Source organism: Aquarana catesbeiana, linkage group LG08 (assembly GCF_042186555.1).
Source record: "Aquarana catesbeiana isolate 2022-GZ linkage group LG08, ASM4218655v1, whole genome shotgun sequence".
Classification (NCBI taxonomy): domain Eukaryota; kingdom Metazoa; phylum Chordata; class Amphibia; order Anura; family Ranidae; genus Aquarana; species Aquarana catesbeiana.
The window spans coordinates 205,714,530-205,740,397 of record NC_133331.1 but is presented as its reverse complement, the minus strand read 5'-3'; the positions used below and the strand labels follow the sequence as shown (position 1 = coordinate 205,740,397).

At 39.3% G+C, this 25,868-nt stretch overlaps 1 protein-coding gene across 1 annotated transcript in view; it reads right to left on the bottom strand.

Moving 5' to 3' along the window:
- Positions 1 to 662: 662 nt before the first annotated feature.
- RET (ret proto-oncogene) overlaps positions 663 to 25,868 on the bottom strand; it is a 155,968-nt gene continuing 130,762 nt past the window's right edge. Inside the window, exons 14-20 of the mRNA XM_073596843.1 lie at positions 24,564 to 24,778; positions 20,317 to 20,439; positions 18,564 to 18,634; positions 16,663 to 16,800; positions 16,343 to 16,442; positions 12,231 to 12,378; positions 663 to 5,199 (exon numbers count right to left, since the gene is read on the bottom strand). Of these exons, the coding sequence (XP_073452944.1) occupies positions 5,042 to 5,199; positions 12,231 to 12,378; positions 16,343 to 16,442; positions 16,663 to 16,800; positions 18,564 to 18,634; positions 20,317 to 20,439; positions 24,564 to 24,778 (953 nt within the window). The 3' untranslated portion in view covers positions 663 to 5,041. The remainder of the gene's footprint in view (positions 5,200 to 12,230; positions 12,379 to 16,342; positions 16,443 to 16,662; positions 16,801 to 18,563; positions 18,635 to 20,316; positions 20,440 to 24,563; positions 24,779 to 25,868) is intronic.

Below are 25,868 nucleotides of genomic sequence, written 5' to 3'. Positions count from 1 at the left end.
TTTTTACCTTAATGCAGATCATGCTTTAAGGTAAAAATCCTTCAGGCTTTAGAACCACTTTAAAACTTAAAGAGGAGCTCCAGCCCCCCCCCCAAAAAAAAAAAATATTAAAAGTTAGCAGCTACAAATACTGTAGCTGCTGACTTTTAATATCAGGGCACTTATTATCAGGCATCCAGCAGTGTCTTCACCCAAGCCACAATCTTGACTAAGGGAAACCGACAGTGAAGCCTTGCGGTATCACAGTCAATTTCCAACTGCGCATGCGTGGAGCACGCTGGGCTTTGTGAAAGGGCAGCAGTCTTCTGGGACCTGTGAAGTATCCCAAAAGGCTGCAGGGGAAGGAGGGGGGTTGGAACTTCCAACAAGTTTGCCGTGAACTGAGCCGGAAGTGAGAGTGGGTACTTGTCAAAACCAGGTACCAGCTCCCCCCGAAAGGTGCCAGCGGAGGGAAAAGGCAGACAAGCGGAGCTTCCCCCTTTGGGTGGCGTTCCGCTTTAAGATAATTGGGGAAATCATACATATTATAAATGTTTATTACCAGTTCAGCATAATGTTTATTATAGTACTCAGTAGAAAAGGCTTAGAACCTTAGAAGGCTTATGCTGCGTACACACGACCGGACTTTACGGCATACTTGGTCCAGCGGATCGGAGTCCATCGGACAATTCGAACGTGTGTGGGCTCCAGCGAACTTTTTTTCCCCAAAAGTTCGACAGACCTAGAAATGAAACGTTTCAAATCTTTCCGACGGACTCGAGTCCGGTCGAAAAGTCCGCTCGTCTGTATGCTAGTCCGACGGACAAAAACTGACGCTAGGGCAGCTATTGGCTACTGGCTGTGAACTTCCTTATTTTAGTCCGGTCGTACGTCATCACGTACAAATCCGTCGGACTTTGGTTGATCGTGTGTAGGCAAGTCCGTTCATTCAAAGCCATTTGGAAAGTCTGTCGTAAAGTCCGTTGAAAAGTCCACCGAACCTAGTCCATCAAAAAGTCCGGCCTTGTGTACGCAGCATTAGAAGTGAAACCTGACACACAGTTAGCACTCTTTCCAAAATGAACAACTTGAGTTCTGTTAAACCCACGGAGATTTAACATTTAAGTATTCCTTAATATTTTTCAGATCTTGTTTATATAATCTTGTTTGGGAAATATGCTTCTTGAGCCTTTAAACATTTAGAGACCCAAGTAATGTACTGCACATTATTTACAAAAAAGAGAAAACACACACTACAATATATGACATAAATTGTCAGTTTATTTGGTGGTAAAATGGACAACTCTGTTGTATGATGTTGTATGATGCTGCCCTTTAAGGCAGGAAAGCAATCTGCTGCTAAACATTGCTGTGCTTGTATTGTAAAGCAGAATCTCTAAAGTACCACAAATATATCTTTTCATTAGGAAAAATACACTTTATACTTGCCCCATTGTGTGTGTGTGTATTTGTACATATGTTCAGGTGCAGTAAAGCTACAGGGCGCTTACACAGAATCTGAGTGATCTGACTCCTCTTATCTAACACTTCACAGGGGTTCTTTCATAGATAAGGGACCTGGATAGCTAGAAGGGCAGGATATTCTATAAAATAGAAGGTCCTTTCCATTTAAAGCCTCCCACCACCCCCAAAATAAAATCCCCTGCAAAAAAAAAAAAAAAGTCTCAGACCCGGCTTACCAAAAACCTGGGAGGTGATGGGTATGCTACCATGCCTCAACACTGCCTCCTGGGATAGCTGAAAGCTAAATCCCTAAATAATGTACTCCAGCTCATATCAGGGGAAAATTCTAGCAAGTGCCCAGCTATCCCAGGAGGTAGCATTGAGGCTTTTTTCTCTTTTAAAAAATAAACATCTTTTTTTAAAAATAACTTTTGCAGGCAATTTTACTTTGGGGTGTCGGAGGCTTTCAATAGTGTGGACCTTCTGCTGGTTCTCATCTCTGCAGGCAGTGGTGCAGTGAGAAAATACAGAGCTCCTTAATATCTGAGCAGTTTTATAGAGCTGAAAAGAGCTCAGAGAGAAAGGCAGGGAGCAGGGCGGTATCTCTAGAAAAGTCTTTCTCAATCTTTTTTTTAATATAGAGGAACCCTGAAAATAAGTTTCAGGTCTCAGTGAACCCCTGGCAATAAATACTAATAAATTCTATATCTACAGCTCATATGACATTAGCAGGGTGGTCAGTGAGAATAATGTTTCTTACATTGGTGGTTAGTGGGAAGGATACTCCTTAAGCCTCGAACACAAGAAGAGAATATTGGACAAATGATCGTCCTTTTTTTTTATTTGCATGCTAGTCTCATATCGAAAAATGAAGAGGTTACTCAATTCTCGTACGACAGAATACAACTTCGGAAATGATGTAAAAAGTAGATTTTTCGTGTTTGTCCCTTCGGATAATTACTGTCGTGATCGGCTCTTGAAAGCTGTGTACTAACGATCAGATTATCATACAATTTCTTTGTAAAATGTATTTTTCATCCAATTTTCTGATCGTGTGTGCTAGGCTTAACATTGGTGGTCAGTGGGAGGAATTCCAGATAGCTAAAAAGATCATTGTTGTCAGTGAGGACTTATCTAAGTGTCAAAAATTACTGATTGCTCAAAGAACTTCTAGCAACCTTTGGAACCCTGGTTGAGAAAGGCTGCTCTAGAGGAAAGCTTTGCCAAAAAGATTAGTTGGCTCTGTTGCCTCTTTACATACACATCTCTACAGGCAAAGGACAAACAAAAAGTTACAGAACACATATGAGATATCTGAACCCCAAAAAACTCTAAAACGTTTTTTTTTAATATAATGCAGACCTGCATGGATATAGGTGCATAGAAGAGAATGGTAGCTCTAGTGGATGGCTCTACCAGCATTTGTGTGATCCTACATGTCCCTTCTTGGATTGGTTTCCTTTGTAGGGTAGTTGGCTTTACTGGTTCTTTGCCCCTTACATGGCCATGTCTACTGGCAGAGGTCCAGTAAGAGGCTACAAAGTCATCTTACAATATCTGAGCAACCTGACCCATTTACTCTGACACCCCCCAATGTTTTCTTATAAGACGAGGTGTCAGCAATAAAAAATGCTTCTATGATTCTGTAGAGAATTTGGCATAACCCCACAGCTAGGGGAAGTACCAGTCACTCTGGAGGCATCTGACTTGCTGGGTCTCTGGCCAGCTACACCCTCTATTCTTGCCTGTAGAATTTGGGGCAGGTATACAAGGCATTTTTTTAAGAAATAAAAACTGCAGCAGGGTGGATGTTTGCTCCTACAAAGAGCGCTTCCTCTTCACCTCAGACAGCTTCATCTAGTGTGGATGGCAGCAGCAGTCAAATGAGGCTCAGTTGTGAACAATCGCATACTTACAAACTGGGATACATTTGCAAGAATCATACAAAACAGACCAAAAATGACAATAAAATTAAATTCAGTGAACAAAAATAAATATAGCGATAAAAAAAAAAAAAATGTATAAAGCACAACATAATAGCTTTCTTTGGTACAGTTATCTACTGGACATTATAATTTATTGACATTGTAGTACAGCTCTTCGATGGCATGACTGATGGCAGAACGAGGAAACGGGAACAGTTTTTACAATGTGCAGCACTGTGGATCACAATTCAATGAAACAGTCTAATGACAATGAGGAGCTAAACATACCTGAACCTATTTTAAAGGCCCCTCACATATAAGAAGAAAAACTAGTTCTACTATAGGCTCAGGTTTGGCAGAACATGTTAAACATCAGCAAATGTAATCAAGCTTTGACGAGTTAATATATATAAAATAACGATCGCTATGGACTTCATAAGGCATCTTTCAACAGGCCATCTTGACAGACAGTCAATCCTCATACATTTCATGTAACAAACTGAAATAATATCCAAAATATACACTTTCTGTACTTAAAAAAATACATATAAAAGGAATACAAAACTGGAAAATGAAATATTTGAGAAAAATCAGGTATTTGGCTTTTCCTTATAAATTAAGTGTATTTTTTTTATTTTTGTATTGTTTTTGTTTTGACATCTCTCCAGAAGACCCCTTCTTACTCAGAAACAAACTTGTTGCTCCGTGGCCAGCAACCATCTGCTCAGCAGTGCCCCTACTGGCTAATGTGAGTTTGTACATGTGTCTGTGCTATATGTGCTTTATTGTAATCAAGGTATGCTGCAGAGACTGGGAAAAGCCAGAGATACGGAATCTCAAGAATGAGAATGAATAAAACACAATCATATATACAGATTCTGTGTCATTCTATGCTTTCCCTGTGATCTTCAAAGAGATCACATTTTGTCATCATGATCTGTTGTTATATTTCTAATAAAGTATATATAAATTAAAACTCACTTTCTCATGTATACTTTCTTCAGGGAAATGCTAAAAGTTTCCATATTTATGACTGAAAGTAAATCAAATTAGTGTTTGTGTAATTGTGTCTAAACATAATTTTCTATCTTCATTTACAACATATGCGGCATGTATATACATATACACATCTCTTTTAATTTTCTCTATATGCAACCAGTAAACAAGGGTTGGGTTATAACCCCAATGAAAATAAAACATACATCTAAAAAAATACATGTTTAAGTTGAAGAGCAATATGGTCAAAGAAAAACGTAAAAGGAGAGTTTGTTACCATAGCAACACATATATGAGTTTACTGTAGATAAGACGATTTGTGCAATAGCATATACAAAAGGTTCTACTGAGTGTGTCTTTCTGGTTTGATATGTCTTGGGGGGGAGGAATCAAAAACACACAGCCCCACGTCTGCTACTGCGAGGGAGAACAGCATACTACATATTCATTAAGCAACTTGTGCAATCCTCTCCAGCAGCCTTAGAGGTAGGTCAAGCCAAAAGAACATGGTGCAACTGACACACAAAAGCAACGTTGGTCTGACCAAATTTTGCATCTGCACAAAGAACCAGGCGACGGACTTTCCATTTATTCCTTGCGTGTTGCATTTCTTTTGAAACATATTTGGTGTCCCGCTAAATAATATTTGTTACCTTCTAGGGGAAATATATTGATATTTAGCTATCAAACTTGTCCATAAATTTTGCCGTTGAGGGTGGAATCATCCAATTAGAATAAACACAGTCATTGGCATATCTTGAAAAAACAGACTTATTGGCATCGAATCTCGGGATTGGAACGGGGCTCTCTTCAGGCCAGTTCGGATAAGACATGCCTAAAAATGAAAAGACATCATTTGTTCTGCACTGAAGAATCCCCAAAAATTAGATAGTAAAAGCTTCACGTGCAGACAGTAAGGCCCTTGGCAAAACTCCCTTTGTTAAATAAAAGACAGACAAAGCCATTGCTGTTGCTAAAGAAACATACAGATGAATATATAGGACACTATATTAGGCAGGGTGCTCTGTTAACTAATTTTTTTCTATTTCTTCACATAATGGTTATAGTAGGATAAAGGAGGATGTTTACAGTCAATACGTCCAGATCTGACATTCAGTGTGGACTTTCTTTGGAAAGAATTAAATTTTGTGTTCAAATTGGTGGCCAAAATAAAACTTCAGTGGCCTTTAATTGTTTTGTGGATGATCTGTTGTTGGCCCTTGCAGCATTGTACATACATTGTTGCTCTATTCAAATGAATTGTAAAGAGACAGCATAATGTCCTAAGTACTACAGATATGTATTACCTAAAAAAGGGAGAAAGCCGGCAACTTAATCTTCCAAAAGTAGTAGTATTTATCATTATAGGTGGGGTAGATAAAATACAAGGACTGTGTTATCTGTACACCACCTGCAATAATAATTAATACTACTTTTGGAAGATTGAGTTGCCGGCTTTCTCCCTTTTCTATGTTGTGTCCCAGTGAAGGGAAAACACAAGCCAGTGCACTGACTGCTCACGCCTTCAGGGAATTACACTGGGTGTTGTTTCCTTCTTCACATGCTTATTTTTTTTTTTTTTTTATGGTTGAACTAGATGGACTTGTGTCTTTTTTCAACCTAACTATGTAACTTTAGATATGTATTACTGCCATCCATTCATTTATTTGCTATCAAAGTTTTAAGAACATGCAGCAAGGTGTACAAAACTAAGCTGCCAGGCCTACTCTGTCTCAGATGTTTTCATTGGTTTTGTACCCCCAGGACTCATGCACCTAGAAACGAAGGTTGCTTGAAGCTCAATGGCACTTTCAGCTTAAATCAGCAAAATATATTTTATGGTGCATTAAAACAAAAAATGCTCAAAGTCTTTTTCAGAAAGAAGCCACACTGCAGAGGAGCATGGTCCCTGGTAATATGCTCATTGTATCTAATTGTGATAGCAGTGGTCTTTCTGCAGAGGTCCAACACGACTCCTGCGGAATCAGAACTGTAGCTCTGCATTCAGCAATGCTTATGCTGCCTCTTGATTGGTGAGCTCCAGCCTTGACTTAGAAGAGGTATGTTGGATCTCTGGAGAGTTACCACTTCTTTTTCAAGAAAAGAAACAGCAAGATTGCACCCCTTTTGCTTTGACACAGCTTAAATGTATTAAGCTGATTTAAACTGAAAATTCAGTTGAGCTTTAATATATTATTCCATGTATTTATAATACTGCCAACTAGTTTTTAAGGTACTAGTTCCAGACTATCATCCTTATTCTTAGTTCACTACTCAGAGTCAAAAGTGTTATGCAGGTCAAATGCTATAAGGCTTCACTGGCTACATGTTTGTTCTAGGTCTTTAACTCACTGTAAAAACAGATAGCGATATCAGCCATGGAGCTTGCACCTTTAAGCAACGTAGACACACAGGCAGAATGTCGGGGTACAAAAATACCGGCCCACATTCTGCCTGTGTGTATGTTGGTATGTTCGGCCGGCTTTTGTCAGACGTGCATGCTGGAAAACCAGCAGCCGACCGACTTCCAAACAGCGATCTCAGCCAATGGCAGACAGCCCTGACTGGAGTGTTCTGGCAGGGGTGGCATCCCCCTGTCAGAACAAAACAGCTCAGAGTGGGAGATCGCTGGACTAACATTGCATGGTTAGTACAGCGAGTCCCGACCGGAGCTGTCCGTTTTTTTTCATACAACCCGCGGGTTGCAAAAAAAGAACTAATCACATTTGACAAATTACCAAATGTAAGATGAGCTGTCCGTGCACATTGGGGTTTATTTATTAGGAATTCACATAGCCATTCACCCAGTGAAAGTGCCTGATCATTCTTTCCGTGAGAATGAGGCAAACAAAAAAATGTAAATAGGCTATATCCTGTGCTGTTGGAATGAAAATAATTGATTTAAAATGGAAAGTACAGCATTTGGCCACTAGACTGGGCCATGTACTTTAGAAAATACCTATGATACTTAGCTACATCTGTGCCCTATTCACACAGAATGAATGTACATGCACTTGAACTAGGCCAATGGCTATGCAAATTCTATATAAATCAACCCCTAAACATCTGGATTCTATAAGCCAGTAGAACTAAGGATACAGGTAGTTGCTGTTTTCACTGTACAGTATTTAGCATTCCTTGACTACAATTAGTATTGCACTGATACCGCTATCAGTGCCGATACTAAGCATTTGCACGAGTACAAGTACTCGTGCAAATGCTTCAATTCAAAAACCGATACCTTCAAACTCAGTTCACATATGTGCAGTTCAATTTCAAATCCCGTTCCGGTGCGATTTCGAGCAGCGGTTCTGGTGCGATTCCAATGCTAATTTAGCGTTGTGTAGCGTGTGAAATCACACCTGAACCGTGCTAAAATCGCACAGGACTCTTTTTCAAATCACACTGCGGTCTGCACATATGTGTACAGGCTTTAAAAACACACTGAAACGTACATGAAAACTGATGTGAAACTGATGTGTCTGCAAGTGAAATCTGTGTGGTTTTCTCATCAGTTTTCATGCATGTATGGTGTGAATGAGCCCTAAAAAAACTGTCATGTGACACTAAAAATAGGTATCAGTAATTGGTATCAGCGAGTACATGAGAAAAAGTATCGGAGCTCCTACTCAGTCTTAGAAAACTTGTATCCCTAACTACAAAATCCATTCCTTGCTAACCAGATAATTGTTTATACCTGTTATGCCCCGTACACACGACTTTGTTCGGACTTTGTTCGGACATTCCGACAACAAAATCCATGGATTTTTTCCGACGGATGTTGGCTCAAACTTGTCTTGCATACACACGGTCACACAAAGTTGTCGGAAAATCCGATCGTTCTAAACGCCGTGACGTAAAACACGTACATCGGGACTATAAACGGGGCAGTGGCCAATAGCTTTCATCTCTTTATTTATTCTGAGCATGCGTGGCACTTTGTCCGTCGGATTTGTGTACACACGATCGGAAATTCCAACGGATTTTGTTGTCGGAAAATTTTATAGCAAGCTCTCAAACTTTGTGTGTCGGAAAATCCGATGGAAAATGTGTGATGGAGCCTACACACGGTCGGAATTTCCAACAACAAGGTCCTATCACACATTTTCCGCCGGAAAATCCGACCGTGTGTACGGGGCATAATAGTTCTCAGTCTACAAGACACATTGTATAGGCACTATATTATTTGGCTTCTAAACTGAAGAATCTAGAATTTCAGAACTGGATAAAAGAAAATGAGAACAAATGTGAAACGGTTGCCAATAAAAGCCAACCTGGTATCGTTTGTCATATTATAAAACAACTAAGCTAACATACTGAATGGCTGCTGTGCTGTGCAGGGCAACAACTTGATCTTTGCTCTTCTTTTCTTTTCATCACTTTTTTGAAACAAGTTAATTTCCTAGCTAGAAGATCTTTACCATTTTTCTTGATTACAGTGTTTCCTATCTCTATCCCCCTGGAAAAACTAACTGTTTCATTTTATAGAATATCAGGGCATAGACATAGCTGTTTTTGTGATTTTGGGAACAGATTTGGAAAAATGCACTGTTTGCTGTTCTTGAGGACAAATTTGGGAACATTTTACTTAATTTGCCAGTAATTCTACAAGGGTTGTACTGAAAGTAATGCAAAAGCGGACATAACTTTTTTATTAACTTACATAGGTTTTTCAAATTTCACATGTTGGTATAGTAACTCATCCTCTACAGTAACTTCTTCATCATTGCAGGTAAATAATGGATTGCAAGCAGAAGCAGCATCCTGACATTAATTTCTTGACAAAGGAGGGGTGCAGGCTGTCCGACATCCACAGAAGGCTACAGAATGTTTACTGAGATGACACTATTGACAAGAGCAATGCCTTGTCATTGGTGGCATTTGTCAATGGTGTCATCTCCATCCATGTAGTCTTCTGTGGATGTCAGATAGCCTGTACCCTCCCTTCATCAAGAATTCATTGATGGCACGTTGCTTCTGCTTGGAATCCATTATTTACCTGCAATGAAAAAAAAGAAGAGTTACTAGAGATGGAAAGCTACTCTACCAACAAAACAAAATTTGAACATCCTATGGAAGTTAATAAAAAAAAAGTTATGTTCACTTTTGCATTACTTTCAGTACAGCCTTTGTAAATATTTCCTAATATGGATAAAAATGTCCTAATATCTTCGGCAGGATTCATAGAACTCCTGGTGTTGATTCAATGACAACATCAATGGCTAATGTCTGTGTAATCAAGAAGTGGCTGTGAATCGGGAAACATGCTAATAGGAAGTCCACCACATAAATATTTATTGAGATTAAGTCATGTTATTAATGGTTCCAATGCACTCTGTGAGTTCCTGGACATCGTATTAATAATTTGCTTGCATGCATTGGTTACATCAAACCCCTTAATTTGTAGACATTTGAAACATAGAATAATGGAAAATCCCAAGTCTGATTCTTTGATTGTAAAAATTAGAAATTGAGAGACAAAAATAAGGAGTTTTGGCAAGAACTATGCTTACTGTCTCAGGTCAACAACACAACAAGACATTTATACCAGAGACATCGCAAGACAACATGAAAGAAAAGGTTCGTCACAAAGCATAAGGCAAATAACAATTGTCGTTTGCGGTTTTCAGACTATAATTGACTGTTTAAGTCAAATATCTCCTGCTAACTCTTCACTGGTCTTGCATATTAAAATTTCATTAGACTAACATAGTTCTACTTGGTGATATCATGTAAGGTAAAGTACCATTTGCTGGGTTACAAGTGGAATGAGCCTACAATCTGAATTCATATGTTCCAGTTGATCACTGGAGATAACAAATTATCATGTAAAACCTTCACACCCCGCAAACATCAAAATCCACAAATGTTGCCCCCAGCCTAGCAGCTACACTGACATAGTGATTTTTCCATGTGCACTGTAGGGAAGGCTTGGTCATTTTAGATTGCTAATAAAATGGTTGCAATGTTTGTTTCAGTAGGCCATACTATTCTAGATGTCTATCCCGAAACTACACAGATCTGAGATATCTTATAAATAAATAAAAATAAGTTATTCATGTAAACCTAGGAATTTATACATTTAGGCAGACAAAAGGTAAATGGGATAAATAATATAATTTATGCTGATGTTGCACTGATTTATGTTTTTACATTTAATACAGGGAAGGCTATTCAAAAAATGACAGTAGTCATACTTTGAGTTCTCCAGCACTGCCTTCTATTAAATCTATTAAAGTCACTTATGATAACAGTTTAAGAAGTTAGTAACTCACTACTAATATAACAAAAATGCAAAAAGTATATGCAAAGCTATATAATCATTAAGCAAAAAGGTATATGGACTGGAAAATAATGTTGTTTGAGGCTGGGTTCACACTCATTTGAAGTGGATGTGGGTTTCTCTCTCTCTATGGAGCCGGTTCACACATCTCCGAGGCAGCCACGGAGCACACAGCAGAAGGGCCTTGTGCGTCTTTGGCTCAGTTTCAGGTCCAAATTCAAGCAACAATTCTGACACCTAATTCGGACCTGAAACGGTGAACGGGGAAACACCGGACCCCTGCTGTGCCCCATGCCGCACATAGTGTGAACCCAGCCTTAAGGTGGGCTTCACATTAAAGGTAACAAAAATCCAGTCTAATGATGAAAGTCTAGGAGAGTCCCTCATACACAGATATTGAATCTGCAGCTTGTAACAGGGAATGCAGATTGTCAGATATGGAGTGCATCTTTATAGGGTTGTTTTTTTTAGGGAGGAGGGCTTCTGACAAAGGCACATGGATATCTGGTGTTCCATCTAAACAAGAACAGAGAACTGCTGCCATAGAAATCACCTTGTTCTTATAATTTCTCTTACTGCTTAAAGACTAATGGTAGTTTTTCAACAAATTAGGCAAAAAGGGAATATTCCGCCCAATAGGCTATAGAAAGGACTGCAGTGGTCTCCCTGCTGCAGTCCAACATGCCCCTTGCTTAATTTAAAATAGAATGGGGGTGGGGGGTGAGAATGCTGCAGAGAGACTGCTACCTCCCCAAAAAAGGAGTGGTCCTCTCTGCAGCCTAACACTTGGGGAAAGCAATTTGGATTTGCTGTGGGGATTGATTAGCTGCATAACAAAGGTGGGAACATTTTTTAAAATCTATTCGCTGCTCACTAAATTTTTTTTTGCTAATCTATTTAAAGACTACAATTGGCCTTTAATACCCGGAGACAAACAAGTAAGCTTACTGTAATTTTTACTAAATGTCACTGCATATCACTGCTAACAGAGGATCATATACATGTAAATAACATGGCCACTTACATTTTATCTAGATATGTAGGTTCCACCCAATATACTAGTACACCCCTACCAACTACTAGCTATATGCTTGATCTAAACTGCTTGATGCTATTAAGTAATGAACGCATTAAAGGAAAAAACTACTACAACGTAACATTTACTAAAATGGCCCATGAATTTTTCAGATATTCTGTCCAGGATAGCTTTCCACAAACAAAAAAATATGGACATATATTGTGAATTAAGTGCTGCTGGTTCATGCCACAGAATGTAAGATATAAATAGAGCTTCAGGATGTTTTATGTAAGTGTTCTCCTTGGCTATGCTGTTCAGATGTATTTGTGATTCAGAAATGTGTATTTTGTTTGCTTCTTCGGAAGAGTGCTGCGAATATTTCTGCAACATTCATTATTTAAATATGCAAAAGAATAAAAAAATAAATCTTTAAAGTAAAATTAAAGAGCTTTTCAAGCAGAGTTTGATTGGTTTCATTCAGACAAAAGCCCCTGGGGTTTGGGAAGCAGATTGTTAGACGATCAACAGCGTAACTAGAATCTAGTAAACGCATGGGAAATTCTACCATAGAGTTTGTTTTCAATCCAGGTTGAGGGAAGAGTTCGAGGGAGTGGGGCATTATTACAGTCCACCAGAGGCGTCTCTTCTTCAGAAAGGCCGTCATCGTACAACATGGAGTCTGCAGGTGTGGATGCAGCAAGGTCCAGGTAATCCTGATTATAATACAGAAATCACAAATTCACAAAAGTTAATATCTGAAAAGCTATGGAAGGAAAGCAGTGGCAGTTTACATTTAAAACATTTAAATGTAATATTAGGCAGATATTAAAAATACACACAATTCTATCCAATTGTCCCATCATTAAAATGCATTAAAGTGTATGTAAAGCCAACTATTCTTGGGGAGTTTAGAGTAGGCAGAGAGTTAAATCCCTATCAACTTATCTTTTGCTGCCTAAGTCCTGCCGAGAAATTTACCTTCATTTCCTCTCCAGAGAGGCACCAAGAAATGAGAGGAAATTCTTCCAAAGCGAAAGAAGTTCCCACCTTTGATCATTATAAATACAAGAGTTAAAATGTGAGGATTTTCTTCCTCTGGTAACTACTTTAAAATCTTGGATTTCTTATCATTTCTTGCCTCAGTGACAATGATACAATGGTCCCCAGGACAGATAAAGGGTAATTCTCCCTAGTGGAGGTACAAACAGCTAGAAAATCCTAGCATAGGTTCTAAGGCCATACAAGGTGTAAGGTTGCAGGAAAGAAATTCGTATGATTCCCCTATCAACACAGACAGCGCTGACAGGGGAATCCCTCCTGCCAAGCTATTGTCTGCTCCCAGCGGGGAGGCGGGGGGCGGGCAGGGAAGCTACCTCCGCTGGGACAAGACAGTGATTAGCACTAGCAGCTATAGCAGCCGCTAGTGATAATCGTAAGAGAATCCAGCAGGCTGGTTGTACCCAAGCTGATCTATTGATCAACTTGGTACATTCAGCCTGCCCATTAACGGTTCGAATAGACAGGCACTAGATGAGATTTGAACCATTGTATGGCCAGCCAAACTCCTCACCACTCAAAGGCAAAGACACTGTCAGGATGTTAACTAGTCAGAAAGGGAGGAGTAACATCCCAATTATTAATAAAGGCGCAGAAGAGGTAGACTTTTAAAGTATCTGAATATCCATTCCATAGGATAGAGCATTGTACAGTTCACATATTTGCATTTCAAATCTGTATTTAACTATTTGCTTGGATGTTCACTTATAAAATAGGGTAAACATGAGTTTACCTCTTCACATTTGCAAAATATATGTATTGGAACATATCATGTGACGGAAATCTTCCCTTTTCTAAAAAAAAAATAGTTAAAAAGTAAACCTATCAGTATCCTAATAGCACTCCAGAATGTTCCTACTGGCCCATGGCTGCCATATATGATGGGTGTTTTTTCTGGCCAATATGAATGTGAATGTGAACATTTTCAGAGTGAGTACCTGAGGTGCTAGAATAAGAGCTACTATATTTTTAGTTAAGGAAATATGAATTAGGCCTATTTCATATGAGTATTATGCAGTCTTCTATTTAGCCAGCAGATAGCATGTTTAGACCTCTTTTCACATTTTTCTCTGCCTCTTTTGCTCCTTTGTTGTCAAAAAAGCCAATTTTTAGAGCTCAGTAGCTCACACTGAAATGTATACACAAAAAAGTGAAAGACTAATTGCAGAAGGCTTTGTCCAAGGTTCAGTAAACCACTTGCCTACTGGGCACTTATACCCCCTTCCTGCCCAGGCCAATTTTCAGCTTTCAGCACTGTTTCACTTTCAATTGTGCGGTCATGCAACACTGTACCCAAACAACATTTTTATAATTTTTCTCACACAAATAGAGCTTTCTGATTATCGAGGTACATGTCTCTTTTAGAAAAGCCGGTTATCAGCTCTCTTCTCCTCTCCTCATGCTGTCAGCATGAGGAAGGAGTGCCAGTAACCGACTTCTGTTTAGATTCATGTTCACCTGTGACTGAACACAGCTGATCACATGGTAAAGAGCCGCTGACTGGCTCTTTACCTCAATCTGTGATCAGCAGTGTCCCCATATGACAGTGTCCCAGTACTAGCAGGCCATGCTGTAGCCATCATTCGGCTATAGCGCGGTCGACAAGTGGTAAAACAAACCATCTGATATGCTGTCTCTCTAGATAACCCATAGTGCTCTGGGAATCATTTGTTGTATATAAAAAGTTCATTTGTAAGAAGAAAATGTAAATATATATAGCAAATAAAATGCATAAAACACCAATTTAAAATCTAAAACGTAAAACTTTATTTGTGACTTAAAAATAATATTGACACAAAGCTATTAAAGTTTTAAAACGTATGTGAATGATTATCTTAAAGTACATTTTTTCAGTGTTTGTGTCAGGGCTGGGCTCAGCCCTTCCTTCTCAAAGCTGGCCGCTCAGCTGTCAGCTAATTGCCAGCTCCAATCTCTCCACAGTGACTCACCTGTTGATGATAGCCAGCTTGTCAGTCCTGCCTACTTAAGCCGCCCAGTCCAGATGATCTCTGCCTTCGCCTTGGTCACATCTCTAGAGACGCTCTCCTGTTTTCCTGTTAAAGACTTGCTTGGCTGACATTCCTTCTGGCTCCAGATCCTGCTTGCTGTTCTACTACTCTCATCTCTGGCTCCCTGACGTTTTGGCTTGTCTGACTATCCGATTCCTTCCCTGAACTCTAGCTATGTTTTGACTACGTTTACTCTGTTTCCCTTTTTTTATTAATAAACAAGTGTGATTTAACTGTACTTCTGTCTCAGTCTGATTCATGGTTTCTGACAGTTTGTTATTTACAGCCTGTAATTTCTGTTTGGTAGGGATGCACTGTGACTTTACCCTTCTCTTTCTTTCTCTCTCGGAGTGCAAGTCTATCAAGACGGCTATACATGGATCAAAATTTGACCGGTTCAGCAGGGAAGTCTCCCTACTGTCAGAATACATAGCTCAGTGGGAGGGATTCCCCCATCCACATCAAATCTGTGGATGGGAAAATTGAGTCATTTTCTTTCCTTCAACCCTCTGGCTGAACAAAATAAAAATTGACTCAAGAATGGCAAGCCTCAGTCTGCTCAAACTGACTGGAAGCAATACTACCCTTCAATAGCACCCTTTTTATCTGCCAGTTGTTAAGTAAAGCTGTCAAAGGTTATTTAAAGCAGGTAAATGTAATTGCACTACCATAAAGACAAACTCTTAAGCTGACCATATATGGGTAGAAGATCGAACAAAATATCTTGAAGAAAGAAGGTTCTACGAAAGTTTGTCTGTTTTTCTAATCACTAGTGGATCAAATTGACGTTCGTTTTCTGCCACTGTGGCGAGAAAATTCTTGAGAACAAGAACAGGATTTAATTTTTTTCTTGAATAAACACATTTCTAACAGTGCAAGTGGTTTTCATTCTGTAAAGTCTATTTATTCCAAAATCAGATTTTAAACGACAAACAAATGTTCTGAGAATTTTCCTACTAATTTTCCTAAGACTTTTCCTAAGAATTTACATTCGCAATGCTATCCATCTATGGCCAGCTTTACTTTTGTGTGAATGGAAAGAGGTAAGGGCAGATAGATGGTGCATACAGATACTCATTGTCACTTCTAATGTGAAAATGGAGGAACACTGTGATCAAAAAAGGTTTTCATTAAAAAAAAAAAAATCATGAAGCCTCATTTCAGTTATCCAGTCATGAAAAAAGCTTCCACACATAATTGGGTAATCAAATGAATTTGCTTTTCACATATCTGGATAAATGAAGTGAAGATTCACACAATTTTATCAGTGAAATTGTCATCTTCTATAAACCAGCCTCACTGTTTCCAAGCTTCCACTGCCCCCGGGTGAGTCCTTTCAGCAGAAACCATGGATAGGATAGTACAGTCTGTTTCATGCAAATGACTGCATTTTAGTGCTGTATTTATTTCTATTTGCTTATAGAATTTTTTCTTGAAACATTACTTGTAACAATTAGTAAATATTTTATAAGCAGAAAATGCCTCAAATGCATCGTAAAATACATTGTTTCAGTGGGCACAACCGACAGGGAACCCATATTAGGAAAAGGTATGGGTTCCATTTGTGTAACAGTTGTGCCTTTAATAGAAGCTGCCTTTTCATCCGGCTTACCCGACTTTTCACCATCATCTTTTCCAACTCTTTACTGATTTCTCCAAACGTTGACCTTTTGTCTGGCTCTTGTTTCCAGCATTTTAGCATAAGATTGTACCTGAAGGCCAAGAACGCATGTTTCAGTTTTATTCAGTATAAAAATAATCGAATAGCTGTCATAATGCAAGCTAGCAGAAAATATCTGCAAGTAGTGCTGAAAAACACAATCTGAGACTTATTTTATTCACTCCACTTATTATAAATTGATTTATTCAAGTTAGCTTGCTGGTTCAAAAGGCACTTTCATCTATTACCCAGATAAAGAACGATAAACTTACATTTCATCACTGCAGTTCTCAGGCTTTTCCATCCTGTAACCGGTTTTTAGAAGGTTGAAAAGCCTCTCTGGAGCAATGCCAGGGTATGGATTTCCACCAAGTGTAACAATCTCCCATAGCAGAACACCAAAAGACCACCTATTTAAAAGATAGAATGTGAAGACATAAGATGTGCGCCTAACAAAAAGTTTTACAGTAGTCTTTTAAAAGACTTGGCCATTTTGTTTCCAGCGTCCATTTATCTTTATATAGAAAATGCTGGATTTAAAACTGAAACATTTTTGGGATATTTTTGTACAGTTACATTGATCCATCTTGGATTACCTGGCTGATCCCTGTGGTAGCTGGTAATCACTGTAGTAGGCTGCCCTGCTGCCTAGTGAACACAGGGGGGCATTCACTCAGCACAGGTGCCATTTAGAAACCACTTTGCATTTTCTCAATTAAATGTAAATCTTTCTCTGATTGGATTAGGCAGAGAGGCATGGTGGTGATGTCACAACCCCCCTCCCCCATCCAATCAGAGAATGCATTGCACTCAATGAGAAAGTGCAAACTCTTAATAAACTCTTAATGGTGCCCATGCGGAACTTGGCACTGTACCTGGAGACCAGCAGCGATCACTTTAGGAGTTATGCCTATTACAGTGATTACCAGCTTCCACGGAGATCGGACAGGTATGGAACATGCATACAGTATATGTACATTAGATCAAGTGTGTAAAAATATCAGAACCTAAACTTCAGTTTTAAAGTGACCCTATACCTAGTAAAGTACTCTTTTTTTCACGTCCACAGCTCAACCTGCAAGAACTACCTCAATTACACTCAAATGGAAGTTGCTCTTGGTTCATTCTATCTCTGGTTCTGGGACTGCTGTTTAGAAGGGTGGAATCTGGGTGCAGGACATGATACCGTTTGGCTGTTAAGTCGGATGTAGTCAATCAGTATTACTGTCTGTAAAAAAACACTGAATGTAATCCTGGTGCTAAAGCTGGAGGGAGAACAGATGGCCTGTTAGGTAAGTGTAAAAAGGCTGATTCTTGCAGATTTGGTTAAAGAGGTGGTGGAGTGAAAAACAGGGTCGGGGCTTAGTTGATTTTAGATCTACTTTAAAATCTATGCATGGTAAAACACTGATAATAAAAATATTAATCTCAAAATAAAGACCACGGTGGTCTACTACAGCAGGAACCACAATCTTTGGGGAATATTTTTAAAAGGTTAGAATCCCAGAACCATTCTACAGTATGCGTATGTAATTGAATAATCTGCTGCAATTTATTGTACACTATATCGCTAATGGTCTGTAGACCACTGACCAACACACTCACATAAACGGACAAAAGTATGTGGCCACCCCTTCAGTTCTGGTGTTTCAGGTAGGGGGTTCTAATGCAACAGCATACAAAGACATTTTAGGCAACTTTGTGGAAACAGTTTGGAGAAGGCCTTTTTTTTGTTCTAGCATTACTGTGCTCCTGCGCACAAAGTCAGCTCCATAAAGACATGGTTTGGTGTTGAGGAACTCAAGTGGCCTGCACAGAACCCTAACCCCGACCCTATTGAACATCTTTGGAAACAATAGGAATGCAGATTCTGAACCAGGTCTTCTCATCCAATCTTAGCACTTGATTTCACAAATGCCTTTTTTGCTGAATTGGCACAAATTCCTACAGAAACACTCCAAAAGCTTGTGGAAAGCCTTCTTAGAAAAGTGGATGCTGTTATTGTCACAAAAGAGGGGCTATCTCAATATTAATGCCCCATGGTTTTGGATGTCCAATAAGTTCCAACAGAAGTGATGGTCAAGTGACCACAAACCATAGCCATAGAATGTATATTATTAGCTTTTTTTATGTAAATGTGTAATTTTATGAGCAAGCTGAAAAAAGGGCTTACACGTCACTCTGTGTGGTATAAATGTGATCAAACAAGGACTCTATCGCCATCCACTTCACTGGTATTCTTCCCTAAAATCAAAGCATAAGAAAAAGATATGACATCTGGCTTACAAACGCTTATAGAAAACACTTTTAATAGATATAGATAACTGCTTTAATTTAAGAGGGTTCCTGTTGAATACATTTATTAGGTCAAAGTCAACCCCCCCCCCCCAAAAAAATAAAAATTAAAAAAAAGAGCATCCAGCACTTTTGTGTTCTGTTTCCTGCTCTACCATTAATCTAAAAACAACTGCGCAATGCTTTATGTCTTTCTGTGAGTCTGCCATCCTCAGACAAACAGCCTCCGCTTTTAAACATATATGTTTTAGCAAAGGGGAACTGCAGTCTGTTCACATAATTTGTAATTAAAACATCTTTGCCACTCTGAAGCTTCCCTCCACCGACTTTGCATATTATTTTATATATACTGTGATTTTGTACTTGCCAAATATGCTGCAGAAATCTCCCTCCACTGAGTCTGGCAATCATTTTAACTGTGGGCAGCTGAAGCTGCTGCCTGTTCCCTTCCTGGATTTACACAAACACACGGAGGCACACCTCCAGCTCTGCAGCTCTCATTGGTCCGCTTATGACTCATCCTCCCTCCCTTCCTTGTAAACTCTCAGGAGAATGAGAGAGAGAGAGCTGTGCATGATGTCATAAGCCTAGGCTTTTTACCAGACAAGAACTAGGCAGAAAAAAAATGTTTTACTATCCAAAGTTAAAACAAGGACAGAAGATTTAATAGATGGGAAGTTCCCAGGGCTTTTTTTCAGCAGGAACTAGGGGGAACTCAGTTCCACCACCTCTGGCTCAGGTCTTCTGCTCCCCGCTCACCACTATCACTTGGTAACACTGAAGTCCAGCTTCTGCGTTTACAAGTGATAACTTATCTCCCAGTAGCTCCTACAGGTCAGATCTCCTGCGCAGATCCCACTGAGTGCCGGACAGGGACCAGGGAGATACAGAACAGGTGTCCAGGGTTCACCGAAGTCATGGGCAGGAGAGGGTGCATGTTAGGCTGCACCCTCTGTGGTCTCCATTTTTTCCCTGGTGACCAGTTGTTGATGCTCCTACTGCATGATCTCCCTTGCAAGTGACTGTAGTATAGTATATTATGCTGGGAGGTACTACAGCCGGATAGGTGTTTCAGCTTAATATTGCAACAAAGGTAAAACATGACAGATAGTGGAGCTTTTAAGGAGGGGGGAGAAAATGAGGGCAGTGGAGGGAGGGGGTTGTATGCAGAGGGAAGAGCTACTATTTGATGCCATTTGGCAGGTATGTGTGTGTGGCGGGCATGGTTGAGTTCCTGCACCTATTCTCTGAGAAAAAAAAGGCCTGGAAGTTCCACTTTAAATGGAAAGCCCCCAAAAATATAAAAATCTTTGGATGGTTAATGTGTTCAGTTGAGGCGCACTATTCCAACCGGAGGTCAAGAATATTTAACTGCTTGAGGATTTGTAGACATAAAAGATACATCCTAAAAAGGTTTAGGACATATCTCTTATGTCTAGCATCTCTCCCCTGTTTCATCTTCCCCCACTGCAATAAATTATTGAACACTCCCCGCAATCATGATCATAAGATATGTCAAGTCAATATGTATTACTCTAGTTAGATTATGTTCTGCCACTTGTTGTTTTGTGTTTTCTATTGAAGTTCTGGTTGTGCAAGAAACAGGGCTTCCAAATTTTAGCTATGTTCACCTTGCTTCTTTTTACATATGAGTCCTCCTCATATACATCTCTAGAAAGACCAAAATCTGATATTTTCATTTTGCGACCTTCAGCCACCAGTACATTTCTGGCTGCCAGATCTCGATGAACAACCTGTAAAGAGACAATAAAGTATGGTCAGATCATAAAAATAACGTAAGGTCAGATCATAAAAAATATATGTAATGCTTTTACTTGCCTATCAATGTGTAAATAGTACCTATCCATCTTGATGGCCAAATTCTTGCTACTTCACTTCCTTTAATAGGCCTTTAACATAGCTCCCAACTGTCCCTGATTTCGAGAGACTGTCCCTGATTTGAAACAATGTCCCTCTGTCCCTCATCCCTCCTCATTTGCCCCTCATTTTGGTCTGATCTATATAGTTGTATATAAAATGCACTTTTTATCTATCAAAAAGTGTTTCCCAGTACTAAATCTTTCATCCAATTTCTAAATTGCTGCATTTGTAAATTCCAAAAGCCAGTATAAAGGAATAGTAGTGGTAAAAAAAAAAGCACTTGTGGGTTTAACTAATCTTGTTTTTTTGTACAATTCTCCTTTAAGGGGGCGTGGCAAGGGGTGTGTCCTATGCCTACATACTTTTGCTGATAGGTGTCCCTGATTCCCATCTCAAAAAGTTGGGAGGTATGCTTTAATATGGTGACAGCTCTCTCAGACCACAATTCAGTTCAGGACAGTGTTGTCACCCTTGCACCCTTCTGGACTACATGACATAGAGAGCACGTTTATTAGCATAGTCAGCTCTGATTAACATGCCCCTGGCTTGTCAGTCATCAACCTGCCAAGCCTAGCCTTCTCTGTTGTGTTTGTTATTGGGAGCTATAGCTGCAGTAGCTTTGATGTCACAGTAAAATGATACGATACTCCTCCATAAGCTAAGAATTTGCAGAAGGCGTTAGCTCTTGAAAACAGCAATGTGCACTCACAGGACAAGTTACTTTATTGTGGGTTGGTTTACTAAAAATGTATAGGCTGTTCGCTAAGCATGTGAAATTTGCATTTGGTGAACTAAAGAGGAACTGCAGTCTGCTCACATAATTTGTAATAAAAACATCTTTGCCATTCTGAAGCATCTCTCCAACCACTTTGCATATTATTTTACATATACTGTGATTCTGTACTTGCCAAATATGCTGCAGAAATCTCCTTCCACTGGGTCTGGCTGCATCCATTTTAACTGTGGGCAGCTAAAGCTGCTGCCTGTTCACTTCCTGGATTTACACAGACACACAGAGGCACACCTCCAGCTCTGCAGCTCTCATTGGCCCTCTGATGACTCATGTCCCCTCCCTTCCTGGCAAACTCTTACAAGAGTGAGAAAGAGAGCTGTGCATGATGTCATAAGCCTAGGCTTTTTACCAGACAAGAAACAGGAAGAGGGCTGTATAAGGTAATAGGAATTTATAAATACCGTACTGGTGACCCCACAATAGGGATAAATCTTTTTCACGGAAGGGAGTTTAACAAGACACGTGGCCACTAATTAAAATTAGAAGAAAAGAGGTTTAACCTTAAACTATGTAGAGGGTTCTTTACTGTAAGAACGGCAAGGATGTGGAATTCTCTTCTACAAGTGGTGGTATCAGCAGGGAGCATCGATAGTTTAAAAAAATGATTAGATAAGCACCTGAACAACCACAACATACAGGGATATACAATGTAATACTGACATATAATTACACACATAGGTTGGACTTGATGGACTTGTGTCTTTTTTCAACCTCACCTTCTATGTAAATATGTAAGGTATTTACTGGCAGAACTTTTTTTTACTATCCAAAGTTAAAACAAGGGCAGAAGATTTATTAGATGGAAAGTTGAAAAAAAATGACTGAAATTCCACTTTAAATGAACATGTCCTGACTTCAGTCATCCAATCATGTAAAAACAAAAACACTATTTTTTTTTTTGCATGATTGGGGCCTCAAACTGAACACTTCTCTACCTCATTCATTTTGCAACGTGAAAATGTTCTACCGCTTTAGTCAATCGGCTCCACTGTCTTCTAATGTAGGAGCAGTGTTTTAATTTCTTTCGGGGGGGATAACAGAGTCTCTTTAAAAAGAAAACTAACAAACATTAACCAAAATAACTATAAGGGAAAATTTGAAATTGCCATAAGCACCACAAGCCATTTTGTAATTTCATGTTACTGAATCTGCAGTTTTAAAGCTGCCATCAAATTCAAATTAAATTTGGCCACAGGTGTCTGAAGGAATCTCAATTTCTGTATACAGTAATACCAGGGTTTGCGAGTAAAGCGGTATACAAGCGTTTCGCAAGACGAGCAGATTTTTTTTGAAATTCAGTATTCCAAAACGCAGATTTTGGTGTTTTGAATACTTTGAAGTGCAAGGGAGGGGTTTTGGGTCTTTTAGACCCCCGATCCCTCCATAAAGAGTACCTGTCACGACCTATTAAATATTTCACCGCTTGCCGACCAGCTGCCATAATTATACTGCGGCAAGGTGGCACGATCCCGCAAATCGCCGTAGGTGTATGTCGGCGCGGGATCTCGCTTTTGTGGGCAGGCGTAATCGTTCCCCACAGTGACAGAACGGGGATCTGCCTGTGTAAACAAGGCAAATCTCCAGTCTGACAGGGGAGATTACACAGATCCTGTCTTGCTGCTAAGCAGCAAGACGGATCTGTGTGTTTTCCCAGTCACACAATTCCCCTATACAGTTAGAAACACACTGAGGGAACACATTTAACCCCTTGATCGCCCCTAATGTTAACCTCTTACCTGCCAGTGTCATTAGTACAATAACAGTGCATATTTTTAGCACTGATTACTGTAATAATGTCACTGATTCCCAAAAAAGTGTAAAAACTGTCAGTTAGGTGTTCAATCTGTCTGCCTCAATGTCGCAGTCCCGCTAAAAATCACTGATCGTCGTCATTTCTAGTAAAAATGCCATAAATCTATTCCCTATTTTGTAGATGCTATAACTTTTGCGCATACCAATCAATATATGCTTATTGAGAATTTTTTTTACCAAAAATATGTAGAACATGAGTACACATTGTCCTAAACTGTCCTAAACTGATGAAGAAATTAGCTTTTTTACATTTTTTGGGGGGATATTTATTATAGCAAAAAGTAAAAAATATATTTTTTTTTTTCAAAATTCTCGCTCTTTTTTTGTTTATAGCGCAAAAAATAAAAACCGCTGATCAAATACCACCAAAAGAAAACTATTTGTGGGGAAAAAAAGGACATCAATTTTGTTTGGGTACAACATTGCACGACTGCACGATTGCCAGTTAAAGCGACGCAGTGCCGTATCCCAAAAATGGCCTGGTCAGGAAGTGGGTAAATCTTTCCAGTCCTTAAGTGGTTAAAGGGACGGTGTTAAAGAAAAAAAAAGCTCACGTGCCAAAGAAAACGCATACGTAAGTCGCACCCACAAATGTGAGGTATTGCCGCGATCGTTAGAGCAATAATTCTAGCAAAAGACCTCCTCTGTAACACTAAACAGGTAACCGCTAAAAAAAATGTAAACCTCGCCTATGGAGATTTTTAAGTACCATAGTTTGTTGCCATTCCACGAGTGTGTGCAATTTTAAAGCATAACATGTTAGGAATCTATTTACTCGGCGTAACATCATGTTTCACAATATGCAAAAAATTGGGCTAACGTTACTGTTACTTTTACTGTTAAAAGTAACGTTACTTTTTTCCCCAAAATTTGCGCTTGAAAGACCGCGGCCCTAATACCGTGTGACATAAAATATTGCAACGACCGCCCTGTTATTCTCTAGGGTCTTTACTGAAAAAAAAAAAAATAAAATTAATATAATATATATATATATATATATATATATATATATATATAATGATGGGGGTTCTAAGTAATTTTCTAGCAAAAAATACTGATTTTTAGCTTGTAAGCAACAGGTGTCAGAAATAAGTTTGGTACAGAAATGGTTAATGAAGGTTTGTTTTTTTATTGTATAGTACAGTAATGCAGTAATGCAATAAGTCAACTGAAAACTCCATTACATATCCCTCAAGTAAACCAACATTTACAAAGTGTGAGAAGCAAGTGCAATTTTTGTCTGGAAGCTTCACATTTTAACAGCTGTTTGAAAATAAGTTTCCTTTTACGCTTTGGTATAAAGATAAAGTTCAAACAGCTGTGACCAGAGCATGTTCCTAGCTTTCGGCAATAGACAATTCTGAGTGAAATCAAAGTAGCATTCATTATTACCTTCATCTCTGCTAAATACTGCATTCCTCTGGATATCTGCCAGGCGAAGGAGATGAGGTCTCCCATTGTCAGGGCTCTCTCGTCTGGGTTATCCAAGTAGCTGGAGTTACGATTAGAGTCACCACCCCCAGAATTAGGACCAACTTTGCGGCTTTCCCTCAGGAAACTACGCAGAGAACCATACTTTGCATACTCCACTATAAGGTGCAGGGGACCTGAATACAGATATGAATAAATAGAAATAAAAAAAAAAGTACAAAAAAATTACTTGAATGAATAATAATAATAATCATTATCATATGTACTAACATAGGTATGCACAGCCTATTGCATTAGGGTGTGCACACCAGAGCTCAAACATATTTGCGTGTGTGTACATGTATAGAGATTGGCAGCGGGCAGAGATTGGTGTCAGTAGGGCAGTGGACAGTGTCAGTAATTTTTATTTTTATTATTTTTTACATTTTTTTTTTGAAGCCCCGTTAGGGGGCTTTGATAAAACATCAATGGTCTAAACAGGGGGGAATCTGCACCACACAGGTTGATTAGGGTGTGCCCAGGCACACCTGGCACACCCTGTGTGCACGGCTCTGTGTACTAATGCTGCAAATATAAAGATCTAAGGTTACAGGAGACTCGATCACATACTGCAAAAGCCCAAAGGTCACATGCAATTTTTTTATTAAAAAAGACTTGGTTGTTATCCTAATTTGGGTCTAATAATCAGTTTTTAACTACTGCATTTTTTAGGGAAACTGTCACTCCGGTCCCAACATTTATAAGGTTCATCGCCCCTTCCTTACAACATGCTTTACATTTACAGTATATTTACTTATTCACTTTTTAAAGGCAAACTCCAGTTAATAAAACTGATATTACATATAGATGATAACTACAATGCAAACCAATTTGTAATGGAATGTTATTAAGAATGATCCTTTCAATTCTGCCTGCAGTAAGCCATGGTTTCTAAAACTGACAAATGTAAGCAATGGTTTCTATGGAGTAGGGCTTGAAGAGCAACAAGAAATGATAACCCGACAGGTTATGGTGAAGTTTGCCAATAGGAGCCAAAAAGCCCTCCACTGAACCAGTGTGAAGCCCTCCACCGAACCAGTGTGAAGCCCTCCACCGAACCAGTGTGAAGCCCTCCACTGAACCAGTGTGAAGCCCTCCCCTGAACCAGTGTGAAGCCCTCCACCGAACCAGTGTGAAGCCCTCCACCGAACCAGAGTGAAGCCCTCCACTGAACCAGAGTGAAGCCCTCCACTGAACCAGTGTGAAGCCCTCCACTGTACCAGTGTG